Source organism: Phragmites australis, chromosome 8 (assembly GCF_958298935.1).
Source record: "Phragmites australis chromosome 8, lpPhrAust1.1, whole genome shotgun sequence".
NCBI classification, from domain to species: Eukaryota; Viridiplantae; Streptophyta; class Magnoliopsida; order Poales; family Poaceae; genus Phragmites; species Phragmites australis.
In genome coordinates this window covers 35,607,283-35,627,269 of record NC_084928.1, presented here as the reverse complement: position 1 = coordinate 35,627,269, position 19,987 = coordinate 35,607,283, and the positions used below count along the sequence as shown (strand labels likewise).

The window sequence follows — 19,987 nt, the reverse complement described above, 5'->3', positions numbered from 1 at the left end:
CCAAATTAAGATACCCAACTAGCTATCATATTCCCTCTGGAAAAAAACATAAGAATATTACTAGTGCAGCATATAACTCGTGCATATAACTAGTACGAAAGTAGTATTGTTAACCAATTGAATTAGTGCTCTTCACCAATCCAAGTTCACAGCTCGCTTTCAGAATCTGACCTCGTCACCATCTCCTTACTCCCAGGTCTATCCCAGGTCTAGTTTCATAAATATAGTTATGTCACCAATTTTATATTACGATACTAGATTTTTTTACCCTTATCTATCAGACGAGTAATGGCACAAATTACAAGTAATGGCTTAATATGTAGGAGCTAAACTCTGCATTACCTTCACAACTCGTATTCTATCATTGTTAACCAGTTGGATCTATAGTGCTCTCTATCCAGTGACGGAGCTTGAAAAAAAAAAGTGGGAGACCAATCAGATTAGGAGGGACCATATTAGAGATCAAATTAACAATTTATTAGCACTTAGTAGTAAATTTAAATGTTTCTTCAATAAATTTTTAAGATTAGAGGGTCATGGCCCACCTTGGCCCCACTATCCTCGGCCACTGTCTCCACCAATCCAAGTTCACAGCTTGCTCTCAAAATCCATAGTGTGCTCTCCACTAACTCATATGTTGACTCTACTCAACTTACTTTTTCTCATCTACCTATTTATATAATACAGCTCTACGAAACGGGTGACGCGCATGACGACTTGGCCTAGGGGGCTGGCTCAGGAGTGAGCGGACGGGCCCACGAGTGGGCGGGTGGCATGGCCCAGTATGGGGAGCCACGGTTGTCAGAGGGTGAACTCCTCAAGCGGAGATCCGGAGGGACCCCTTTGAGATTCGGCCGAGGGGATGATTTTGAATCCGTTTCACAGGTGAAATAAATGGGCGTAAATGAGATGTAGGTGGAATGGAAGGATCGGATGCAGAAAGTAGTAAATGATTAGGGGATTTTTAGACAGGTTTAGGCCGCACTGAGCGTAACATCCTACTCCTGTGTGTATGCTATAAATGCTCTGAGAATGTCTCTCTGAGTATTTGCTGGGTTACAAGAATATTTGTCTAGTCTAGAGCTTCGTGCTCCTTGTTCTTCGGTGATCTACGCTTCTGGTCTTGTTGTTGTCCAACTTGTCTGTCCCTCTCTTCACTTAGTTCTGCCTTGTTCTTCGGCGAGCCCGCCCGGCATATATACCCGTCGGAGCGGTAGCGTGCCCAAAAAGGGATGGCGCGAGTTCCAAGGCGCCATAAATGGAAAGCAACCATCATGGGCTGCTGTGACGGGGAGGGTTGAAAACGCGTCCCGGCCGGTCTTGTTCGTCATCATGCCGTTTTTCAACGGGCGCCACGGGGAGGGCCCACTGAGCAGGCACCGAGTAGCCCGGTGTGTCCGCCCGGTCAGAGCAAGCCTGACACAGTAGGGCGACAGGCGGGGCGCCTTGGGGCTTTGCGATGTTATCCCGAGGCGCGCCGGATGTCGCGCGATGGGACCTGTGCATTAAATGTCCCCACGCCTCTCTGCCAGACCGTGACAGGGACTGGCAGCGAGCGTGGGGGGAGCAGTTGGAAGCGATATGCCACGTACCATCTTAAATGCAGCATCGGGTCTCTCACCAGCTAACACCTCACCGCTGGACCTCTGTGGGGGCCACCGACGAAGGACTTCTTAGGCCATCGGGGAACCGAGTGCTCGGGGGCCTCTGCTTGCCGCCCCGAGCACTCTCTCCCGAATATGCCCTTTCTTGGTCCTCGGGGAACCGAGTGCTCGGGGGTCACTTTTCATAGCCCGAGCACTCTCTCCCGGAACTGGCTGTTTGGGTACTCGGGGGACTCAGGTGCTCGGGGGTCACTGTTCGCAGCCCTGAGCACCCTCTTCCCGGAACTGACTTCCCTTGGGTCCTCGGGGGACTCGGGTGCTCGGGAGCCACTGTTCGTAGCCTCATAGCCCCCGATCACTCTCTTCCCGGTACTTGATCTTCTCGGGTCATCGGGGAACTCGGGTACTCGGGGACCACTGTTCATGGCCCCGAGCACTCTCTCCCAGGACTTGGTCTTCTCGTACCTCACGGAGATAATCCCCGTGGGAGGGCGCCACGTGGCAACCTGCTGATCTGGCCTCGGGACTCGGGGACCCTTGGTTCCTGTGTCACCGACAACGGTCCTTGACCCAACCATCGGTGGGTGTTAGGCCATTGAAGAGCTCGGTCTAGTCTGCACGCGGGAGGAGCTGCATGGGGGCGTGGGAAGCATGCGTGGGAGGGTTGTGCAGACACGTGAGGTTCGGTCCTATTTGGGCACGTGGCACGCAGGGATGTGGCTTGGGTGAGACACACACAAAAGGCATGTAGGTCGGCCACTATTACAAAATTCATAAAACTATTGAATATGTCATAGAAAATGTTGAAACTGTTCTCACAATATGTTGAACATGTTTTTTGAAAAGTTGAATTAGGTCTTAACAATTGTTGAATTAGGTTCTCACAAAGTGTGGAAACCGTTATCACAAAATGTTAAGCATACTTTTTGAAAATTTAAATTAGGTCTCACAAATGGTTGAATATATTCATATGGGTTTTAAATACATATGAAAAAATGCATTTAAATCAAAGGGATCAAATAATACATGAAAAACATATTAGAAAAACAAAGAAAAAAAGGAAAAGAATAAATAACTACATCTGTGGGTCGGATGGTGGATCGATTGGGCTAACTGGCCTGCTGCTGCTACAATCCTATATTGTTCAAAATCATGTTCATACCAAACCAATTTATTTTCAAAAAAGGAAAAGATTAAACTCATAATTCTAATAAGTTCGTTTTATTGCAATTCATACTACGAAAACATGTTTATTTCCACTCACAAAACGGCTCTTAATCTTAATTTCCAAAAAAGGGTGAAAACCTGCTCTTAAAATCTGAAATTTGCACGCTAATCAGGGATCACATTTCAACTTTCAGCTATAAAATGCTTTGTATCATATCAGGTATCTGGGTCTACAATGATGCGGATTCTAGTTGACACTGGAGCTGAACTTGTGATGGTTATATCTATTGTCCTGCTTGATTGACTAATGTATGTCGATAACTTGTCATCGGTAGCACCTCTGTTAATCAGCGCAGATGGCGGTTTAGGATCCGGTAATAAACTTGTGCTTTCAAAGTTCAGGAGTGCAACAACATCTGACATGGTGGGGCGATCTGCTGGATCTTCCTGAGCACATAGCAGTGCCACCTGAGCACATCTCACTATCTTAGCAATTTCATATCCGTCACTCAACAATGGGTCGATAAGGTCATGTAGTCTTCCATCATTCCACAGTTGCCATGCCTGAAACATGTTTCCAATTCATTAGCCATCAACAATGATTTGTACTGTAAACATAAACTTATAAATGTATGATGAGTGTTAACAATATTTAGGGTGTAAAATATAGCAAATGGGCAATGCTTTAAATGCATGTTCACTTACATCTCGCACGAGGTTACCAACGGTGTCTCCTTTCTGCTCTAGTATGGTATTCCTTCGCCCACTAATGATCACAAGAGCCAACACCCCAAAGCCAAACACGTCTATCTTGACTGAATAAAGGCCTCGAGATGCATACTCCGGAGCTATGTAACCACTGGAAATATATATCGGAATGTGGCATTAGCACATTGGATCACAAGTGTGCTATGTATGATGTTTAGTGTAGCTCTTACCTGGTTCCCACAATCCTGATTGTACGCCCTTCTGCTATATCTGAACTCAGTGCTCTAGCTGATCCAAAATCAGCGATCTTTGGGTTCATGTCCCGATCTAAGAGGATGTTTTCTGATTTCAAGTCCCCATGTATGATACATGAACGCGAGTGCTTGTGCATGTAAACAAGCCCATCAGCTAACCCTTTAATTATCTGAAGTCGCTTATGCCAGTTTAGCAATGCCCCCTTTGTTTTCTCTGCAGAATGTTCAAACAAGAAATGTGTTTATGATGAATAATTATTGTTTCCATACCGTTAAGAGTTAAATGAGCATAATTTCAAATGAGTTATCATCAAATCAAAGCAGTAATCAAGTGAAATGGGGGTTGTTCTAGAGTTCTAGTCTTTCGTTTGATAAGAGAAATGGAGAAAACACATATTGGAAAAAAAAAACTATGGTGTTTGGGAAAACATACCAAAGATGATGCGGTCCAAGCTGCCATTGTCCATGAACTCATACACTAGAATCCTTTCTTTTCCATTTACACACCACCCCAGTAACCTAATAAGATTGATATGTTGAAGACTTGCAAGTTGCAATTCACTGTCAAATACTGTTGCATGTTCATCCAATCTTTTTATGGCAACCATGATTCCATTGGTCAACTGAGCCTGCAGTTGTTACTAATAGAGTTTAGACGGCATTCTCATAACAAATCAATGTTTTTGTTTGGGGAGTGGTGAAGCCAACGAGTACAGTCAATTAGGCATTCATCGTTCATTGTTCATTTCTTTAATGATTATGTTGATAGTTACCTTGTAAACTGTACCAAATCCACCCCTTCCAACAATTCTTTTCCCCGAAAAATTGTCTGTGCCATCCACAATCTGAAAGAAATCAAACTTTTTGAATCCTGGGCAGCTCGCTTCAGTTCGAGTACAAAGCTTCACCAACTCTTCCACATCCATGATTTTCTGTTCTTGCAATTCCAATGTTCCTGAATCATTGAGTAATCTCCCCATGTCACAAAAGCAGTTCACTAAACAACTTTTTATTACCATAACTAGTGGTTTTCATGATGTGCAGGACAATATAATTGTTTTGTGGGGAAAAATCCCCCAAGAAAATGACCATGAGAACAAATGAAATAGCAGTACTAGAATGGCATTGCTATGCTGAACTTGTCAACTTCGTCAAGTGTAAAAATGTATGATACCTTAAGGGTCCTGCCAATCCAAAAAAGGTCTAAACATTTCATTTCCCTCCCGATCCAAGGGGATTTGTAACATTCCTGCCTATCCAAACAAGGTGTAAACATTTTTTCCTGCTGTTGTTTGTGGAACTTTTGTATATGTCAACCAATGCCATACACTAACTGGTACTCTTCTATGAAATGTGCTACAATTTTTCTCATGAGCTAGGATGCATGCGTAACTAAAATAATATCAAAAGTAGTCATACATGAACGAGTTTGAGATGCCATGCAATTGTATTCAGTGTTGTGCACGGGTATATGTAGTTGTTTACAGAGTACAACAGCAGATAACAAACTCCTAAACTAGCTCTAACCACTACTAACCGAGTCATACTCGATGCTAATACACAGGCAGGTGAATCGGTTAGAGAGCAGGAGCGCTAGCTGAAGAATAGGCAGGCAGCGCGACTGAACTTGGACTAGGCTATCTGCTGGAGTTTCGCCAACAATACAGACAATCTGAATTTTCCCAGTTACAAAATAGTTGTAAGCACGAGGAATAGTATTACTTCGATAAATGACAGGGAAAATTATAAGTTTCTGAAAGCGAATAGCATTGATTTTAGTTTTCATATTTTTTAGTCCACAGATGAGAACGGTAAGAAAATTGTATGAGTAACTACCTTCTAACAGTTGTCCCCCAACTTTACAAGGTACAACGGCTCCTTGAGCATTTATTTCAGTGAGCTCCGCAGCTCTTCTTGGAATCCTACGAACGGGCAGATCTTATCATTATATGCCAAAACCTTTAATTGTTCTGATTTCATTCCTAACAAAATGGCAAGCTACATACCAACTCAACTTCCAAGATATGAGTTCTACTGATTTTGCAAACAACCATTTTCAACTGAGCGTAAAATAAAATGGACAGGTATGACAATTATTTACAGGAGTTTCACTTCAATTCATTTTAAGAAAGTTCCCTGATACTATATGGATAAACGTACGAAGATCTCCTGAGAAATTAATAATTTCATTTACTACAGTTGAAAAGAAGTACTACAGTTACCAAAGTTTCTTAAAAACTCAACTTGATCACAAGCTGATCAATATGTGATGCATCCACAGTTCAAAGTTTTAAGATAAATAATGCCAAGCAATTCTACTTCTCTAATCTAAATCAATTGAGAATCAACAAGATATGGTCAACAATTCCCTAGTGTTCAGCATCAACAAGGGAAAACTGCAAAAACCCCCTCAAAAGTCACTTGGATTTTGACTTTCCCCCCCAAAAGTTGTTTTGTTGCAAAAAGCCCCCCAAAAGTTTGACTTTGTTGCAAAAAACCCCCTAAAAATTCAAAAAAATAAAAAAATCATTTAAAAAATTCTAAAAAAAACTAGAGACAATTCTAAGACCTTCTGTGAAATTTGTTTTCAAAAATAATATCCTTTGCATCATATTTCATGGAGAGGAAGTTTGGAAAAAAAAGAAAAATGTGCAGCTCATTTATTAACTCATGTTATTTTAACTTTTTTATGTCTACCATTATTTTTCCTACACAAATAATTGTTTAAGTAAACTAATAAAAGTGGTTTCACTAATTTTGGGGGTGTTATGGATTAGTTATGAATTAATCTATCTGCAACCCATTTACTGAATCCTGCACGTTACGATAACTATTTCAAGATTTCATGTATTTTTACAAGATAGAGGATCATGTAAGAAGACTAAAAAATTTTGTTTCATGATTTTTGGATTAGTAAATAATTAACTATGCATTTAACTCGAATTAATAAATGAGTTGCACGTTTTTCTTTTTTTTCAAACTTACTCTCCATGAAATATGATGCAAAGGATATTATTTTTGAAAACAAATTTCACAAAAGGTCTTATAATTGTCTCTAGTTTTTTTTAGAATTTTTTGTGATTTGTTTTAAATTTTTTTGAATTTTTGGGGGTGTTTTTGCAACAAAATCAAACCTTTGAGGGGTTTTTTGCAACAAAACAACTTTTGGGGGGGAAAGTCAAAATCCAAGTGACTTTTGGGGGGGTTTTTGCATTTATCCAAGTGATTCACCTTTTAAAAAAATGGTATTTTTGTCAAACACACAACATCTTTTTAAAACGTGAGGTGTCCAACCTTGTGTGAAGGTTTGAATAGCTTGCGACCACACTTGGCACACCCTCTGCAGACTGCCAGATAAGAGAAAATGACAATTATTATTGATATAGAAGTACAACTGACCATCATATGTCATCTGGGGGTTTTCTCTCTTTCTTTTCTATTCTGCCATTTGCCCATTTGTATATTTTTCCTTTCCATCTTGTAACTGTTTTAATCGCTCTGCGATTATCAATGAATCCATAAGGTAGAGATACTTTCTGCTTCAAAAAAGGTTGTCTAATTCGAATCTGCAATTGCTATTGGACATTTGGACCCCAATTGAGACGCAATCATTCATCCAAGCTGAACACAACTACATAATCAAGCGATCACCAAAATTTCTACTAGTGACCAACAAGCCGAAACACGCGTACCTTAGCCCGACGATCATGAGTAGTGTCGACGAGTGCGATGAGCGGGACGAGGCGGATGAACATGTCGATCTCCTGCTCCGCGGCGCGGAGCTCGTCGGCCATCCGGGCGCCGACGAGCAGGCTGCGGAGGTACCCGCAGTCCTGGCACGCCGTGACGAGCGCGTAGCACCGCCGCAGCGCACAGCGGAGCTGCTCGAGAGGGCGCCGCGTGGCCTCCCTCCGCATCAGCTCGGCGAGTTCCAGCTCTCGAAGCAGGCCTCCGACGAGCTCCACATGCTGCGCCAGCCGCCGGCACGCGTCCCGGTGGCGCCGCGCCGCCAGCGCGGCCTGCACAACCATGGACACCAGCCCGAGCGCATCCACGCCGACCAGCTGCGCCACGTTCGAGGCCTGCCCGAGCGCTGCCCACATGCCGCTCGAGCTGTCCAACGGGCTTGCCATGTCCACTTCCTGCCGCCTACGCTGCGGCCTCTCCGGCTCCGGACCTCGTCGCCGCCATTGACAGGCGCATTTGTATGGGTGAGGCGAGGGAGGGGTAACGGCGACTTTGACTAAGCGTGGCTTTTTGTGTGGAATTTCTGTTTTTTTAATTATTTTTCTGTTGCGACGATAATCTTTATAATTTAAATCTCCTCTCCTTGTCACTGAGCCACGTCGCTCATAAAATGAAATCCGTCGGATTGGGATCGGACGGTCACAGCATGATTTGCCCCCGTTCGTTCCGGAACTCGCCCCCTCCCGATTAAGATTGTCAGGATCCAAATACGAATATTAGAATCTTACGATCCTATAATACTGTAAAGTCGAAACGCTTAGTGGGTGTACGTAAAACAAGCCCCGACCCTAGCCCCATCGGGAACCCGAGACCCGTTAGGGGGTCTAAAACTCGGGAGGAGGCTAGATCTAGATCTACCTTCCTCGACGGCGATGACAGCTTGTCTTCTCTGTGGTGATGGTGTGGCGACGCAACACGGTGCGACGCAGTGATGCAACACAATGCGATGATGGCGTGGCAGAGGCGTCATCGCTCCAGGAGGGAGATGGGCCGAGGGTAGAGCAGGGGAGGCTAGGAGGGAGATGCACCGCCGCGTGGCCACGCTAGCTCACCACACACAAGCTATCGCCTAGGTTCTGCGTTACGGTGTCGCACACAAGATGGTCATGCACTCACGCGGGCTAAAGGCCTAAAGGCGCTATGTGGTATGGGTTGTCCGAATAAATGTGTAATGGGCCTTAGATTTCTGGGCCCGTGGGGCACCCGCAGGTGCAAATTGTAACCCAAACCGACTCGGGTCGGGCCCTCAACCCAATGGAATCACGGGGTTGTTTTCCTGCCTGAACCCGTCCCCACCGGGTCTAAAACTCGTGGGGACCCAACCTGACCCACTGCCACTCCTAGTCGTTGAGCCCCCCCCCCCCTCGGTCGAAGAGGAGTTGTGAGAAACTATCCAAATAGTATTCCAATTAATCATTATGATGATTATTTTCTTAATCACGACCATGATGATTAATCGAAATACCATTCTGATAGTCTCAAAAATATGTTTTGTGTCCAAGATCGAAACACATGCTTTTCTAACATATAACATCACAACAAAGCTTAAGAAAAAACGAGTAATTAAATTATATTACAAGTTCTTAAGCATTTAACTATTTACAACAATTTATATCAAAATATGTCTAGGAGGATAAAGAACAGTTCACTTAACAAAAATTAGAAACTATGCAGCGGAAGATTAACAACTATGAATCAACAAAAGCTAGGTGAAACCATATACCCTTAGGCTTCACCTAAAAATCTTGCCACACGAGTAGTTTGCACTACTCATTCCCGTTACCTACATCGGTGGGCATGAAGTAGCCAAATACAAGCTCCTCCTGACTGGTAGAACCTGAAAGAACAATGTGAGTACGAAGGTACTCGCAAGACTTAATCCATAATGGATACACATAATAACCTGACTTCAAGGATTATGCATTTAAGTCATTAGCAAGGAGTAGGTCATAAGGTTAAGTAAATTCATATACATAAACAACCTTAACACCTATGTATGAGCACCTATACTTAACCACATATATTTTTCTACTTTGTAACCCCCGACCTGCATATAAACGTAAATGGAACTATCTCATGAACATAGCTGTAAATCTAACCATCTCAAATCCATCCCATCCAACCATACCACACATCTCATATTGACAACTCTACGACTGCTGCAAATGGACAGAAGCATGCTCATGACCGAGAGCGGGGCAATTCGAATTGTTCTTACACCCTGCAGGAGTACAATTTTACTCACATGACTCGAGGACCATTCGGCTTGAGTGGCTACAAAGGCACACACAAGGAGGTACTCATGTTAGTCTTTCTCATATCCAGAACTACCCACTGGCACATACCCCTATGGCACCGGAGTTACTGCGAGCGTGTCCCGGCCACCTCCAGCTCTCCACCATTTTGCTTCTCCTTTTCTTTTTTCTCTTACTCGTCATAGGGACGCACGGCAAGCGTCAGCACAACGTATGCTAATCGGCTTGTCTTACCATTAGATCAACATGTGGTTAGTACGAAAAGTGCTAGAGCCAACTGCAACAACGAATGGTGCTTAAATAATACAAGTGATCTATAACATCTGAGTTCCTCTCCCGAACTACACTAAGGAACTCCTCTGGTGAAGTATCTAAGATACCCCTAGCACCGACCATATCTCGCCTCATACTCACAACTCATAGAATCCACATCATTATTATTGCGTTTGTAAACAATAAGTAAGCTCTAAGCTCGCGAACAATAGTTGCACCATCACTCGACTTCTATCGGGGAGTTATGTATTGGTAAACATTTCGAATAACTCTTAAATTAGACATCGACAAGGTTAACAAGGCTATAAGGATATGGATAATCAATAGCTCAAGATAGAGGTAATGCAATTCAATATAGGTTCTACCCATATAATCTGACATCGACTCGCTAACCATGCGAAGATACATAAGCGACAACTTATCGATTTAGACTCCATTTAATTCAAACAAAGATGCTATATGCTTAGATGCTTGCTTTGCTGCTTTGGTGTTTGATTAACACTCCCGACGCAACACTCACAAAACTCAGCCAGTTTGGCGTCACCTTCACTCGCTTGGACCATCGGCGCAACACTCTCTAAACAAATCAAGAAATGCATTGCATAAACAAATGAACGATAGAAAAATATGCAAGTGATGCATGCTTGGATAATAATAGAGCATCGTGTTTTAAAAATATTTGTAAAAGACCACCAAATGATTAGGGTTCCGAAGTTTGAAACTCCGGATAAGATAACCTAAGTGCACAAAGGCTTGAAGAGCTGACGGTCAAACCGCGAGCGTGCAGAGAGTTTAGGGTCCTGGCAATCAAACCGAAGGCATGGTGGTGGTCAGATCGCCGACCAATAGTCTGACCAGCCCTAATGACGATCTGACTCCTAAATCCAGATATTCTGAAATGACCTACTAGCGGTCAAACCGGCCCTAGTGGCGGTCAGATTGCTAGACCCTGCCGGTAGCACCTTCGCAGGGTCACCGGCGAGGACTCCGTCAAAACATTCAACAACGAAGGGCACCAAAATACTCCATAGAACTAAGGGAACGTATTCTATGATTATTCGGACGACATGCATGGTCCGTATTCGTAAAACCCCAAAAATGAGATCTAGACCTAGTATTCACTAGGGTTTCATGGCGAAAATCAAAATGGTGATCACCTAGGGCTAGGAAATGACGGGAAAATGGTAGGAGGATGTTTACCTCGGTGTAGAGGAACTTTGTATTGGATCGGAATCTTATAGGGAAACTTTGATCCACTGATTGGACTCCCGGAGGGTGAATGAGCTCACGGAGGAAGAAACGGCGAGGAAACCCTTCCGACGGGAAGGAAAGGGGGGAAGAAACTCTAGGAAGTCATACGGGAAGCTCGTGGGAGTCCCCACCTCCGATCTCTGGCCATCGACACATTGATTTGGAGCTATATCTCTCTCACTAGGGTTTGTTGGAGTGAGAGAGTGAATGAGAGGGAGAGAGAGGCAAATGAGAGAGAGGGAAGGAGTGAGAGAGGTGATCGACCACTTAAGGGAGCCTCTATGCGCTGGCGGTCAGACCGCGGAAAGGGTCGGTTAGGCCGCGAAAAGCTCATGTAGCAAGCCTACGTGGCTGTCCACCTGGTGGTCAGACCGCGGAAAGGGTCGGTTAGGCCGCGAAAAGCCCATGTAGCAAGCCTACGTGGCTGTCCACCTGGTGGTCAGACCGCGATTGAGCCTGGTCAAACCACGAGAAGGCTTTTTGCTGAATTTTATTCTAGTTTCCTTCTCTTTCTTTCTTTTCCTTCTTTTCTCCAATGTATTTAGGATCTTCCTATCTCTTCCTATACCATTTTCACTCTTAAAATATATAAAATAATAACTAATCACATAAAACATACTGTCATAATGATTATGCATGCTTAATCCTATAATTAGCATTTTGGGATGTGACAGGAGCAAACCCCGCGCGTGCAGTAGAGAGAGGGAGACGCGAAGAAGCTTACCCCATGCTTGGCTTGGACAGGGGAGTCGCAGTGCAGTCACTCAATGATGGTGTGGCAGAGAACCTTGCCAGCGACGGAGAAGACGGCGGGGACACGCTTGATCTGACGAGGAATTGGTGTGCTTCGGTCGGGATTTGCTCAAGGGTGTGTCGGTGACCTTCCTCCAGCTTCCTAGCAGCTTGGGCTCGACGGAAACGGCTGGAGACGCAGCAGATTTCTCTGGTGACACTGTGCAAAGGAGCTCGATGCCAGAGTCGATGAAGATGGGCGTGGCTTTGTGCTTCCAGCGAGGAGGGGCGGCACACTTGGTGGAGGAAGTTGCCGGAGCTCTTGGTGATGACCCTTGTGGCAGATCTATAGTGGAGGGCAGCTGGGCTTCGTTTGCCGACGCTCTTTTTCTCGCTGCGAAGGTGGGCGGTGACACGATGGTGTCCTGCTCATGTGTCACTCGACTGAGAGAGAAAAGAAAGGGAGGGAGAGCAGGAGGGAGCCAATGAGAAAAGAGAGGGAGGGAGAGCAGAAGGTGAGCGCGGTGACCTCCTCGCGTCGGAGGCTGCGGTGGTGGGCCTCGATGGGGAGCACGAAGGAGACGAGGGTATTTTAGTCTATACCAAAATACAACCACCTGCAGGTGGATCTAACAACACCGGAGCGGTACATAATGGCATATTGCAAAGCCACATAATTTATAATGGGACCAGCCAGGTGTTGGCCTTTGTAATATTATTTTTTTAAAAAGATTTTATAATGATATGAAACAAATTTACCCTTTTTTCTATGCCTTGTACGTAGCTGGCCAAACATTGATTGGTTGGGTTCCCTCCAAATCAATATTTGGTCAACTACATGCAGCGATGGATTGTAACTTCCTATCAAGCACTCTTACGGGCCTCAAAAGTTTGCCTCGAAGTATCCGAATGAAAGTCCAGGCTAAGATGTGTCCGTCAGTTTTGGTAACTTAGGTAGAAAATTTGACCCGGCTGCATCTTCTTATCTGTTTATTTTTTGGCCGAAGTTGTACTCTAACGGGACTCCTACTTATATAGTTATGGCATATTACGGAGTCTATGATCCATCGGTCATAGTTTATTAAGCGACCAAATCAAGGATCTAGTATTTCTCTTTTTTCTTAGCATGTTTTATCTGAGAATCACCGTGGAGTTACAGAGGAACATCCAATTAGTAAATATATGATATGATATGATTGTTGTCTACCTGTATCTGCTATAATCCAAATATCCTTACATTTTCGATGTTTCAATATTGTGCTCATGACCAAATTTTTGCATGGCAAACAAGCTCTACCCCTACTGAGCTTTAACCAATGAAGGTAGAGCTAAAGTTTTCCTTCTTAAAAAGATGAACATGGCAAATGCTGTTACTGGGACATGACTCATGACCTTTGGTCTAAAAACATGACTTCCGATTTGAACTGCAGATTAACTGTAGACATACTAGTTAGGGCTCTTTGCAACGTAGGAATGAAAAAACATAATTAAAAAAACATAGAAATACAATAGGGTGGTGGTTGAAAAATAGATAATTGAAAAACATAAGAAATTTTTCAAAGTTAGTGTTTGGATGAACAGAAAACAACGAAATCTACCTCAATCCTACACGACCAGAAGAGAAAAAAGAGCTCGAAGTGAATATTTTTTGCTTTATTTTTCCTGTAAAATCGAGCGCAAAGAAAAATTTCTTATGTTATTTCTTTATGCCTATTCTTTATGCGCAAAGATACACAGTGAGCATAGAGGAAAATTTTCTATCCCTACGACTTTTCTAAGTTTTTTTCCTGCGAACCGAAGGGGCCTAAGATGATGGAGTTAAATAAAGGAACAGTAGCAGTGCAGGCAGTAATCATCTGACGGCTGTGAATGCCACAAGGCACAAACACCCTGGCATTGAGCTGAGAGCATGGGAAAACGGCTCAGCTTTTTGACGGGAAGGCGCAGGGAAAGCGCGTCGTAGCCTGCGGGCGGCAAGAAAGAAAGAAAGGCTGTCGCTGCTCAGCTCAGCTCAACACTCCGCTCCAACCCCGGCGGAGATCCCGATCCTGGAGGCTGGAGACACCCGGATGGCGTAGTACGGGCGTCGCTTGCCTCGGAAGTTTCATGTGCAAGACACGGGATCCGAACCAAAGCAATCAAGATGTGGTCAGCTCCAGTACCAGCACTAACCTCCGACGATCTGCAGCTCAGAAGAAGAAAATTCATGGTGATTACTGGAAAGTTTCACGCGGATTCATGCAGCAATTCGTCTCGGCCCCTCTTCTGGCTCATCAACTCCACCAAACCACCTCGCTCCCTTCACTCCCGCCCCCTCGCTCTCTCCCACTGCGCCGCGGGCCCCGGCAGCCACGCGCGAACAAGAACCGACCAACCTGAGCTACCACTCCACGGCCCTTTTCAGACGCCCCTGTCCTTCCTGCGTCCTTCTCCTCGCCAGGGTCTCAACAAAACAATTATTGTTGCAGTGCAGCGACAGGTGCGGCGTCAATGGCGTGGGTCTGAGCACTGCCCTTCCTAGCTACGCTACTTAGCTAGCTAGTCATGGTCATGGCAGCCATCATCGCTACCACCTCACCGCCTTCCACGCTCATCGTCACCAGCTGCTAGCTACCGACAGTGCAGAGGCTCCGTTCACACGGTGAGTGGCCACGGGTTGGGTTGTGCCACACATACTTGCGGCGGCGGCGGCCTTGTCGTTTGCCTTGTTCCGGTTGGCCGGGGGATCGGGTTTGTTTAGTGCCGGAGCTGTACTGCGGCTGTACGTCGCGCCCTCGCGGGTGGGGAGGGGGGAGTAAAGAATTGGAGGCAGATTGGATGCTGTGCGTGCGCGCGGAGGACGCGCTGGCCGCCGCTGCAGCCGCGGCCGAGGCGTCCGACAAGATGCACTCCATGACCCTGTCAGTCTCTCGTCTCTCTCCCCCTCGGCCTTGCAATTTGCAAATGCGCTTCGGCTCCTGGAGGTTTGCTCACAGTTGGCTCTTCTCTTGGTCTGCGTGCGTGCAGGGGCGGCTCGATCCAGAGAGCGGTGCGGAGGATGGCCGGCGGCTGGAGGAGGTCGGCATCGGCGTCGGCAAGCTGCTCCGGGGTTGATTCTTCAGTTCTTCGTCTCCTTAATGATCAAAGCCCGTTCTTTTCTCATCTCTTCTTGAAGCTTCTCTTGTGCTCGCGCTACTGCCATCTAACAACTGTTTAGTTTCCGTACAATTTGGGTTCATCATTCGAGGATTTTTGTTCCGAGAATTTGGCAAGAATATGCAGTGCATCTGTCCCGCATTGGGCAGGGTAAGGCAGCATCAGCTTCAGACAAGCTGCCTGCTCGCGTTCCGTATTCGAGGGGCCCAGATGAAGTGTCACTTTCCCCTTGCTAGTTCATCACTGTCTTGTGAAGCAGTGGACGTACATGCTTGCAGGGTGTCGAGTGTTTTGTCCTCAGCTGCACCGTCCAATGGCAATCTTGGTTGTTTCTTTGTTCTAGGACCGTCTCAAGTGGACTGTGAATCTGATGCCTCTGGTCTGGTGCTTGTGTTTTCTTTGTAGGATGATAGCAGCATTGGGAGTGCCAAGAGGGAAGGGGGACGAAGGGGCAGCATGCGGCGGTACAGATCGCAGCTCGAGCAGGAAGTGAGTGCTTTTATTGGTTCCTCAGCTCTAGAATTTTTGAAGTTTGTAGAATGTTGTTTCGAATTGAAAGCGTTTTGCCTGTTTAAAGTTGTGGTGAGCTCTGTTCCAGTTAAATGGAAGCTATTACTAATGGTGCAGGCCACTAAAGGCCGTGGCACAGTTCAGTGCTTCCCTAAAAATTGTTTCTGAGGAATGGTCCTCCAAGGAAATCCAATCTCTAAAATATATCCCGTATGATTTGTTTTGTGTATGTTTGTTTCTCATGAACTGCATGGCTAGGACAGGCTTTCAACATTTTACTATGGCAAATGGGCATAATTCATTCCAAATAGACTATGCTCATGCTTGAAAAATCTTGAATTATTTGTAGTTCTGGACCAGGACAATAACTTTTGCAAGTTCAAAAGAATAAGAGGTCCTGACGTACCTGTGCAGGTTAAGAAATTGCAGAGGCAGCTCCAAGAAGAGCTTGACTTGCATCTGGCGTTGGCAGATGCCGTTACACATAATGCCGCACTGATACTTAAGTCTTCTCAAAAGCTTCCAGACAAGGTGCACACATTAGATATTATTTCAATCAAGTGTTTGTTGATCTAGGGCACCCTGTAATCTTATGTCAATCTGTCCTCTTTAAAGGCACATGAGCTAATAATTAGCATAGCCTCTTTGGAGATTGCTGTCTCAAAGCTTGAAAAGGACCTAAATCACCTGCAGTACCAGTTATGTTCTGTAAGGAATGAAAGGCTACATGCAGAAAATAACCCAGGATGCTTGCTACCTACATCATCAGATTGCCAACCGTCCACACCTTGTAATTGTCTAGGCGAAAAAGTAAGTTTTCTTCATGGTAATAATAATCTAATTTTAATGTGCCATCTTTTTGATATGCAGTTAGTGACAGTTTTATTAATTTTCTAAGCACATATTAACGTTAAGAGATTTGAGATTTGGAGATTCTCAGTCAATGTGGTCAATGAAAGAAGATTTATCAATTGAACTTGAAGACCAACAGGATTATGAAAAAGATAGTGAAGATAGACTGTTGGAGCACCGAGCTGAAGAGGTCCACTTCTTCATATTTCTCTGTTCTAGACATCTTGGTGCTAATATGCTATATGGTAAAAAAAACTAATGAAGAAAATTTTAATTTGCATTCCTGCAGATGCAAGAGGCATGCTCTACGAAAAAAGATAACAATGAAGATCAGAAGATAGACGCATTACAATTTAGTCAATCCAATTTGAAGAAAAGTAGCATCAGTGGAAATATGTGGAATAATCCAAATAAGCTCTCTGAAGAGATGGTGCGCTCCATGAGAGATATCTTCCTACATTTATCTGAATCACCCAAGATACCACTGAAGGCACCTTCTTATAATTCATCTTCATCAGCAGAGCGTCTGTCTGGTTCTACATTGACATCTTTGTCAGATTCACCCGTGATAGCCTCAGTGCTGCGCAGTCCTTCAGTTGACTTGAACCATGATGATGGTATTATCGATGAAGTAAGAAACTTCGATCCATACGGTGTTAATGGGAAGGAAGCCCGGAGAGACATTGGAACTTATTATTCAGCAGCTGAAGTGTCTTGGGTGTATGTTGGCACGGATCAACTTGAATATGCATCTGGGGCTCTGAAAAAGTTCAGGTTTCCAGTTAAACACTTGCCTTCTGCTATTAATTCTAATTGACACATTGCATTGCATGTTTACAATAACGGCCTTGCCTATGTGAGAAAATGTTGCAATTATGTTGCATTGTAATTTACTTGTGAGGTACGTGCTGTAAACTGTTTCTACCGTTCTCTTTCGCAGCTTTCTTGTGGAGCAACTATCAATGGTTGACCCTACTCGTATGAACTGTGATGAGCGGTTAGCATTTTGGATTAACCTGTACAATGCATTAATAATGCATGTAAGTATGATCTGTCACTTAGTGTTTTTTTAAGGATTGTCACTTAGTTATTTGTTTACCATACATAGAAGACTTTTTTGTTAAATAGTATGCATGCTGAATTTTTTGCATGTTTTCTTTGATCTTACCAGGCATATTTGGCGTATGGTGTCCCCGAAAATGACATCAAGCTTTTCTCGCTAATGCAAAAGGTTTGACTAATATCTCTTTGATTTAGAGTTTACGCTAGAGTTTGGACATACAGTATTGAACAGCTAGAAATAATGTTGCAGGCCTGTTACACGGTCGGTGGTCAGTCCGTCAGTGCAGCTGAAATAGAGTTTGTGATTCTGAAGGTGAAGACTCCAGTGCACCGGCCACAACTTGTATAACTCTGTTCCTCATTTGCAAGTTCCTCTATTTATCATACCATACAAGTCACAATGCATCTTACTGTTTCCCTCTTCAGTCTTTGATGCTGGCTCTTCACAAATTTAATACTTCAGAGAAGCACAAGAAATATTCTATCAGTGATGCTGAGCCCATTGTGCTGTTTGCGCTTAGTTGTGGGATGTTCTCTTCACCTGCGGTAAGTGAATGAATTACAATGGAACTCTGTTACAGAAACTAAAGTTACCAGAATATTTTGTAATACTATCTGCTTACCATGCTATAACAAATTATTCGAATACTTTGATGTACAGATCCTAGAGTTAAAACTTTTCTCAAATGGTAGTGTTACATGCTTCAGAACAATTGAGCATTACCATGGATCTGAAGACTATGGCTTTAAGAAATTCTGAAAACAAGAAATTCAAGTTCCAGTGCTCATTGTGAAAACTTTAATTATAATGAAACTGTGTTCTTGCCTATCCATATTTTGGAAATGATAACTTGCTTTTACCCAGGTAAGGATTTTCACGTCTGCAAATGTTCGACGGGAGCTTCAAGAATCAATGAGAGACTACATCCGAGCATCAGTTGGAATAAATGACAAAGGAGAGCTTATAGTACCAAAGTTACTGCAGAGCTATGCCAAGGGCATCGTGGAGGACTCTCTGCTTGCCGATTGGATCTGCCGTCACCTGACACTGGACCAAGTCGCTGCAATACAAGATACTTCATCGTCGCACAAGCAGCGGCTTCTTGGGGTGTGCAGTTTTAGTGTCATCCCGTTTGATTCAAAATTCCGGTACCTGTTCTTATCTGACAACAGTGGGTACCAGAACTGAACAAGCTGCCTAACCTATGTGCAGAAAGAAACTAGAGTGGGCATTTTAACATAGTAAAAAATGTATATCTATCTATTATATTATTATTTGAGAGCAAAAATGAGCCATCACATTCGCTCATAAGATCACAAAATTACCATGTTAATTGAAAAAAATCTAGATCACTTATTATTATGAACATCTAACAGTCTAAATTAAATAAAAGAGCATATATCAAATACGATTAATAAATAGAAAAATCCAAAAACCAAAGAGTCTATATCAAATATGATTAATAAATACCTAAATTCGGAATTAAAAATTATGAAAAATTAGCAGTTCGATTTTCATACAGTTCAGAAAGCAAAATATCTAAATAAAGAGTCCAAATAAAATAAATAAATAATAATTAAAATTGAGGTTATAATAGAAAAAAATAAGTATTCATATCAAATACCTAAATAAAGAGTCCATGTAAAATACAATTAATCAATAGCTAAATTTCATAATAAAAATAATGAAAAATTCAAAAATCTTACTAAGATAATAGATTAAGAAGCACCGTATAGCTCAAAGTCGTCACATCAAGCAGGTAGCAGGGAAGGCACAACACGTAGGCAATGCAAACCTATTCTGATTTTGGTTGGGTTGCTTCCACTTACGCACGATTTTGGCAGTTGATCAAAACGTATACGAATCGAAACAATACGTGTAAACGATTCAGATACAAGTTTGGAGTATAAATAATTTTCTTTTCCACTAACATATTTTTTTTCTTTCTAATTTTACGTGTTTTATAACTAAATGACAATAACCTTATAAAAAAACTAAAGAGACTAATTTTTAATCAAATATTATCGTGATAAAATATTGCAATGAGGCTGGCTACGCTATTAGCGTGTGCCACCTTGCTAATTTTATAAATTTTGGCGGCAATTTATGATTCTTCTCTGTAGGTAAAGTTCACTTAAGTTTTGTACTAATAACTAGCCAAATTGCCCGCACATTTGCGCATCTAGTTTTAGATATAATTGTATTAGTTGTATAACTGTAACTTATATTATATATGGTTCAGTTTCAGGTTACTGGCTTAATTACTGCAACGTAACGCAAAATTATACTGCAAATTTATAGGCACTAAACGTGGCTGTACATCAAGGAAACTGATCGGCAGCTGTTACTGAATTTTCTCAAGGCGCCTGCTGCTTCTGCGCGCATGGATTCCTTGAACTGAACGGGATGCGATCAGGAATTCATTTCTGAACATGT

At 43.4% G+C, this 19,987-nt stretch overlaps 2 protein-coding genes across 5 annotated transcripts; one reads left to right on the top strand and one right to left on the bottom strand.

Annotated features, from left to right (window-relative positions):
• Nucleotides 1-2,928: 2,928 nt before the first annotated feature.
• Nucleotides 2,929-7,962, bottom strand: LOC133927283 (putative cysteine-rich receptor-like protein kinase 20). The gene is made up of 8 exons (XM_062373676.1): nucleotides 7,426-7,962; nucleotides 7,028-7,080; nucleotides 5,570-5,655; nucleotides 4,507-4,688; nucleotides 4,167-4,362; nucleotides 3,710-3,947; nucleotides 3,477-3,630; nucleotides 2,929-3,335 (listed from the first exon to the last, which is right to left on the bottom strand). The coding sequence occupies exons 1-8, from the start codon at nucleotides 7,864-7,866 to the stop codon at nucleotides 2,988-2,990; spliced, it is 1,698 nt and encodes a 565-aa protein (XP_062229660.1). The 5' UTR covers nucleotides 7,867-7,962; the 3' UTR covers nucleotides 2,929-2,987.
• Nucleotides 7,963-13,996: 6,034 nt separating this feature from the next.
• On the top strand, nucleotides 13,997-19,980 carry LOC133927281 (uncharacterized). Of its 4 annotated transcripts, none has more exons than XM_062373674.1 (13): nucleotides 13,997-14,891; nucleotides 14,998-15,079; nucleotides 15,532-15,615; nucleotides 16,051-16,167; nucleotides 16,252-16,446; nucleotides 16,535-16,678; nucleotides 16,778-17,262; nucleotides 17,429-17,528; nucleotides 17,660-17,719; nucleotides 17,801-17,893; nucleotides 17,977-18,096; nucleotides 18,416-18,699; nucleotides 19,853-19,980. In XM_062373674.1, exons 1-13 carry the CDS (start codon nucleotides 14,809-14,811, stop codon nucleotides 19,857-19,859), a joined length of 1,854 nt encoding a protein of 617 aa, XP_062229658.1. In that variant the 5' UTR covers nucleotides 13,997-14,808; the 3' UTR covers nucleotides 19,860-19,980. The 4 variants fall into 4 exon arrangements, with proteins under 4 accessions (XP_062229658.1, XP_062229657.1, XP_062229656.1 ...); XM_062373673.1 differs by having other exon boundaries at nucleotides 19,794-19,918; XM_062373672.1 differs by lacking the exon at nucleotides 19,853-19,980 and having other exon boundaries at nucleotides 13,998-14,891; nucleotides 18,416-18,973.
• Nucleotides 19,981-19,987: the final 7 nt, after the last annotated feature.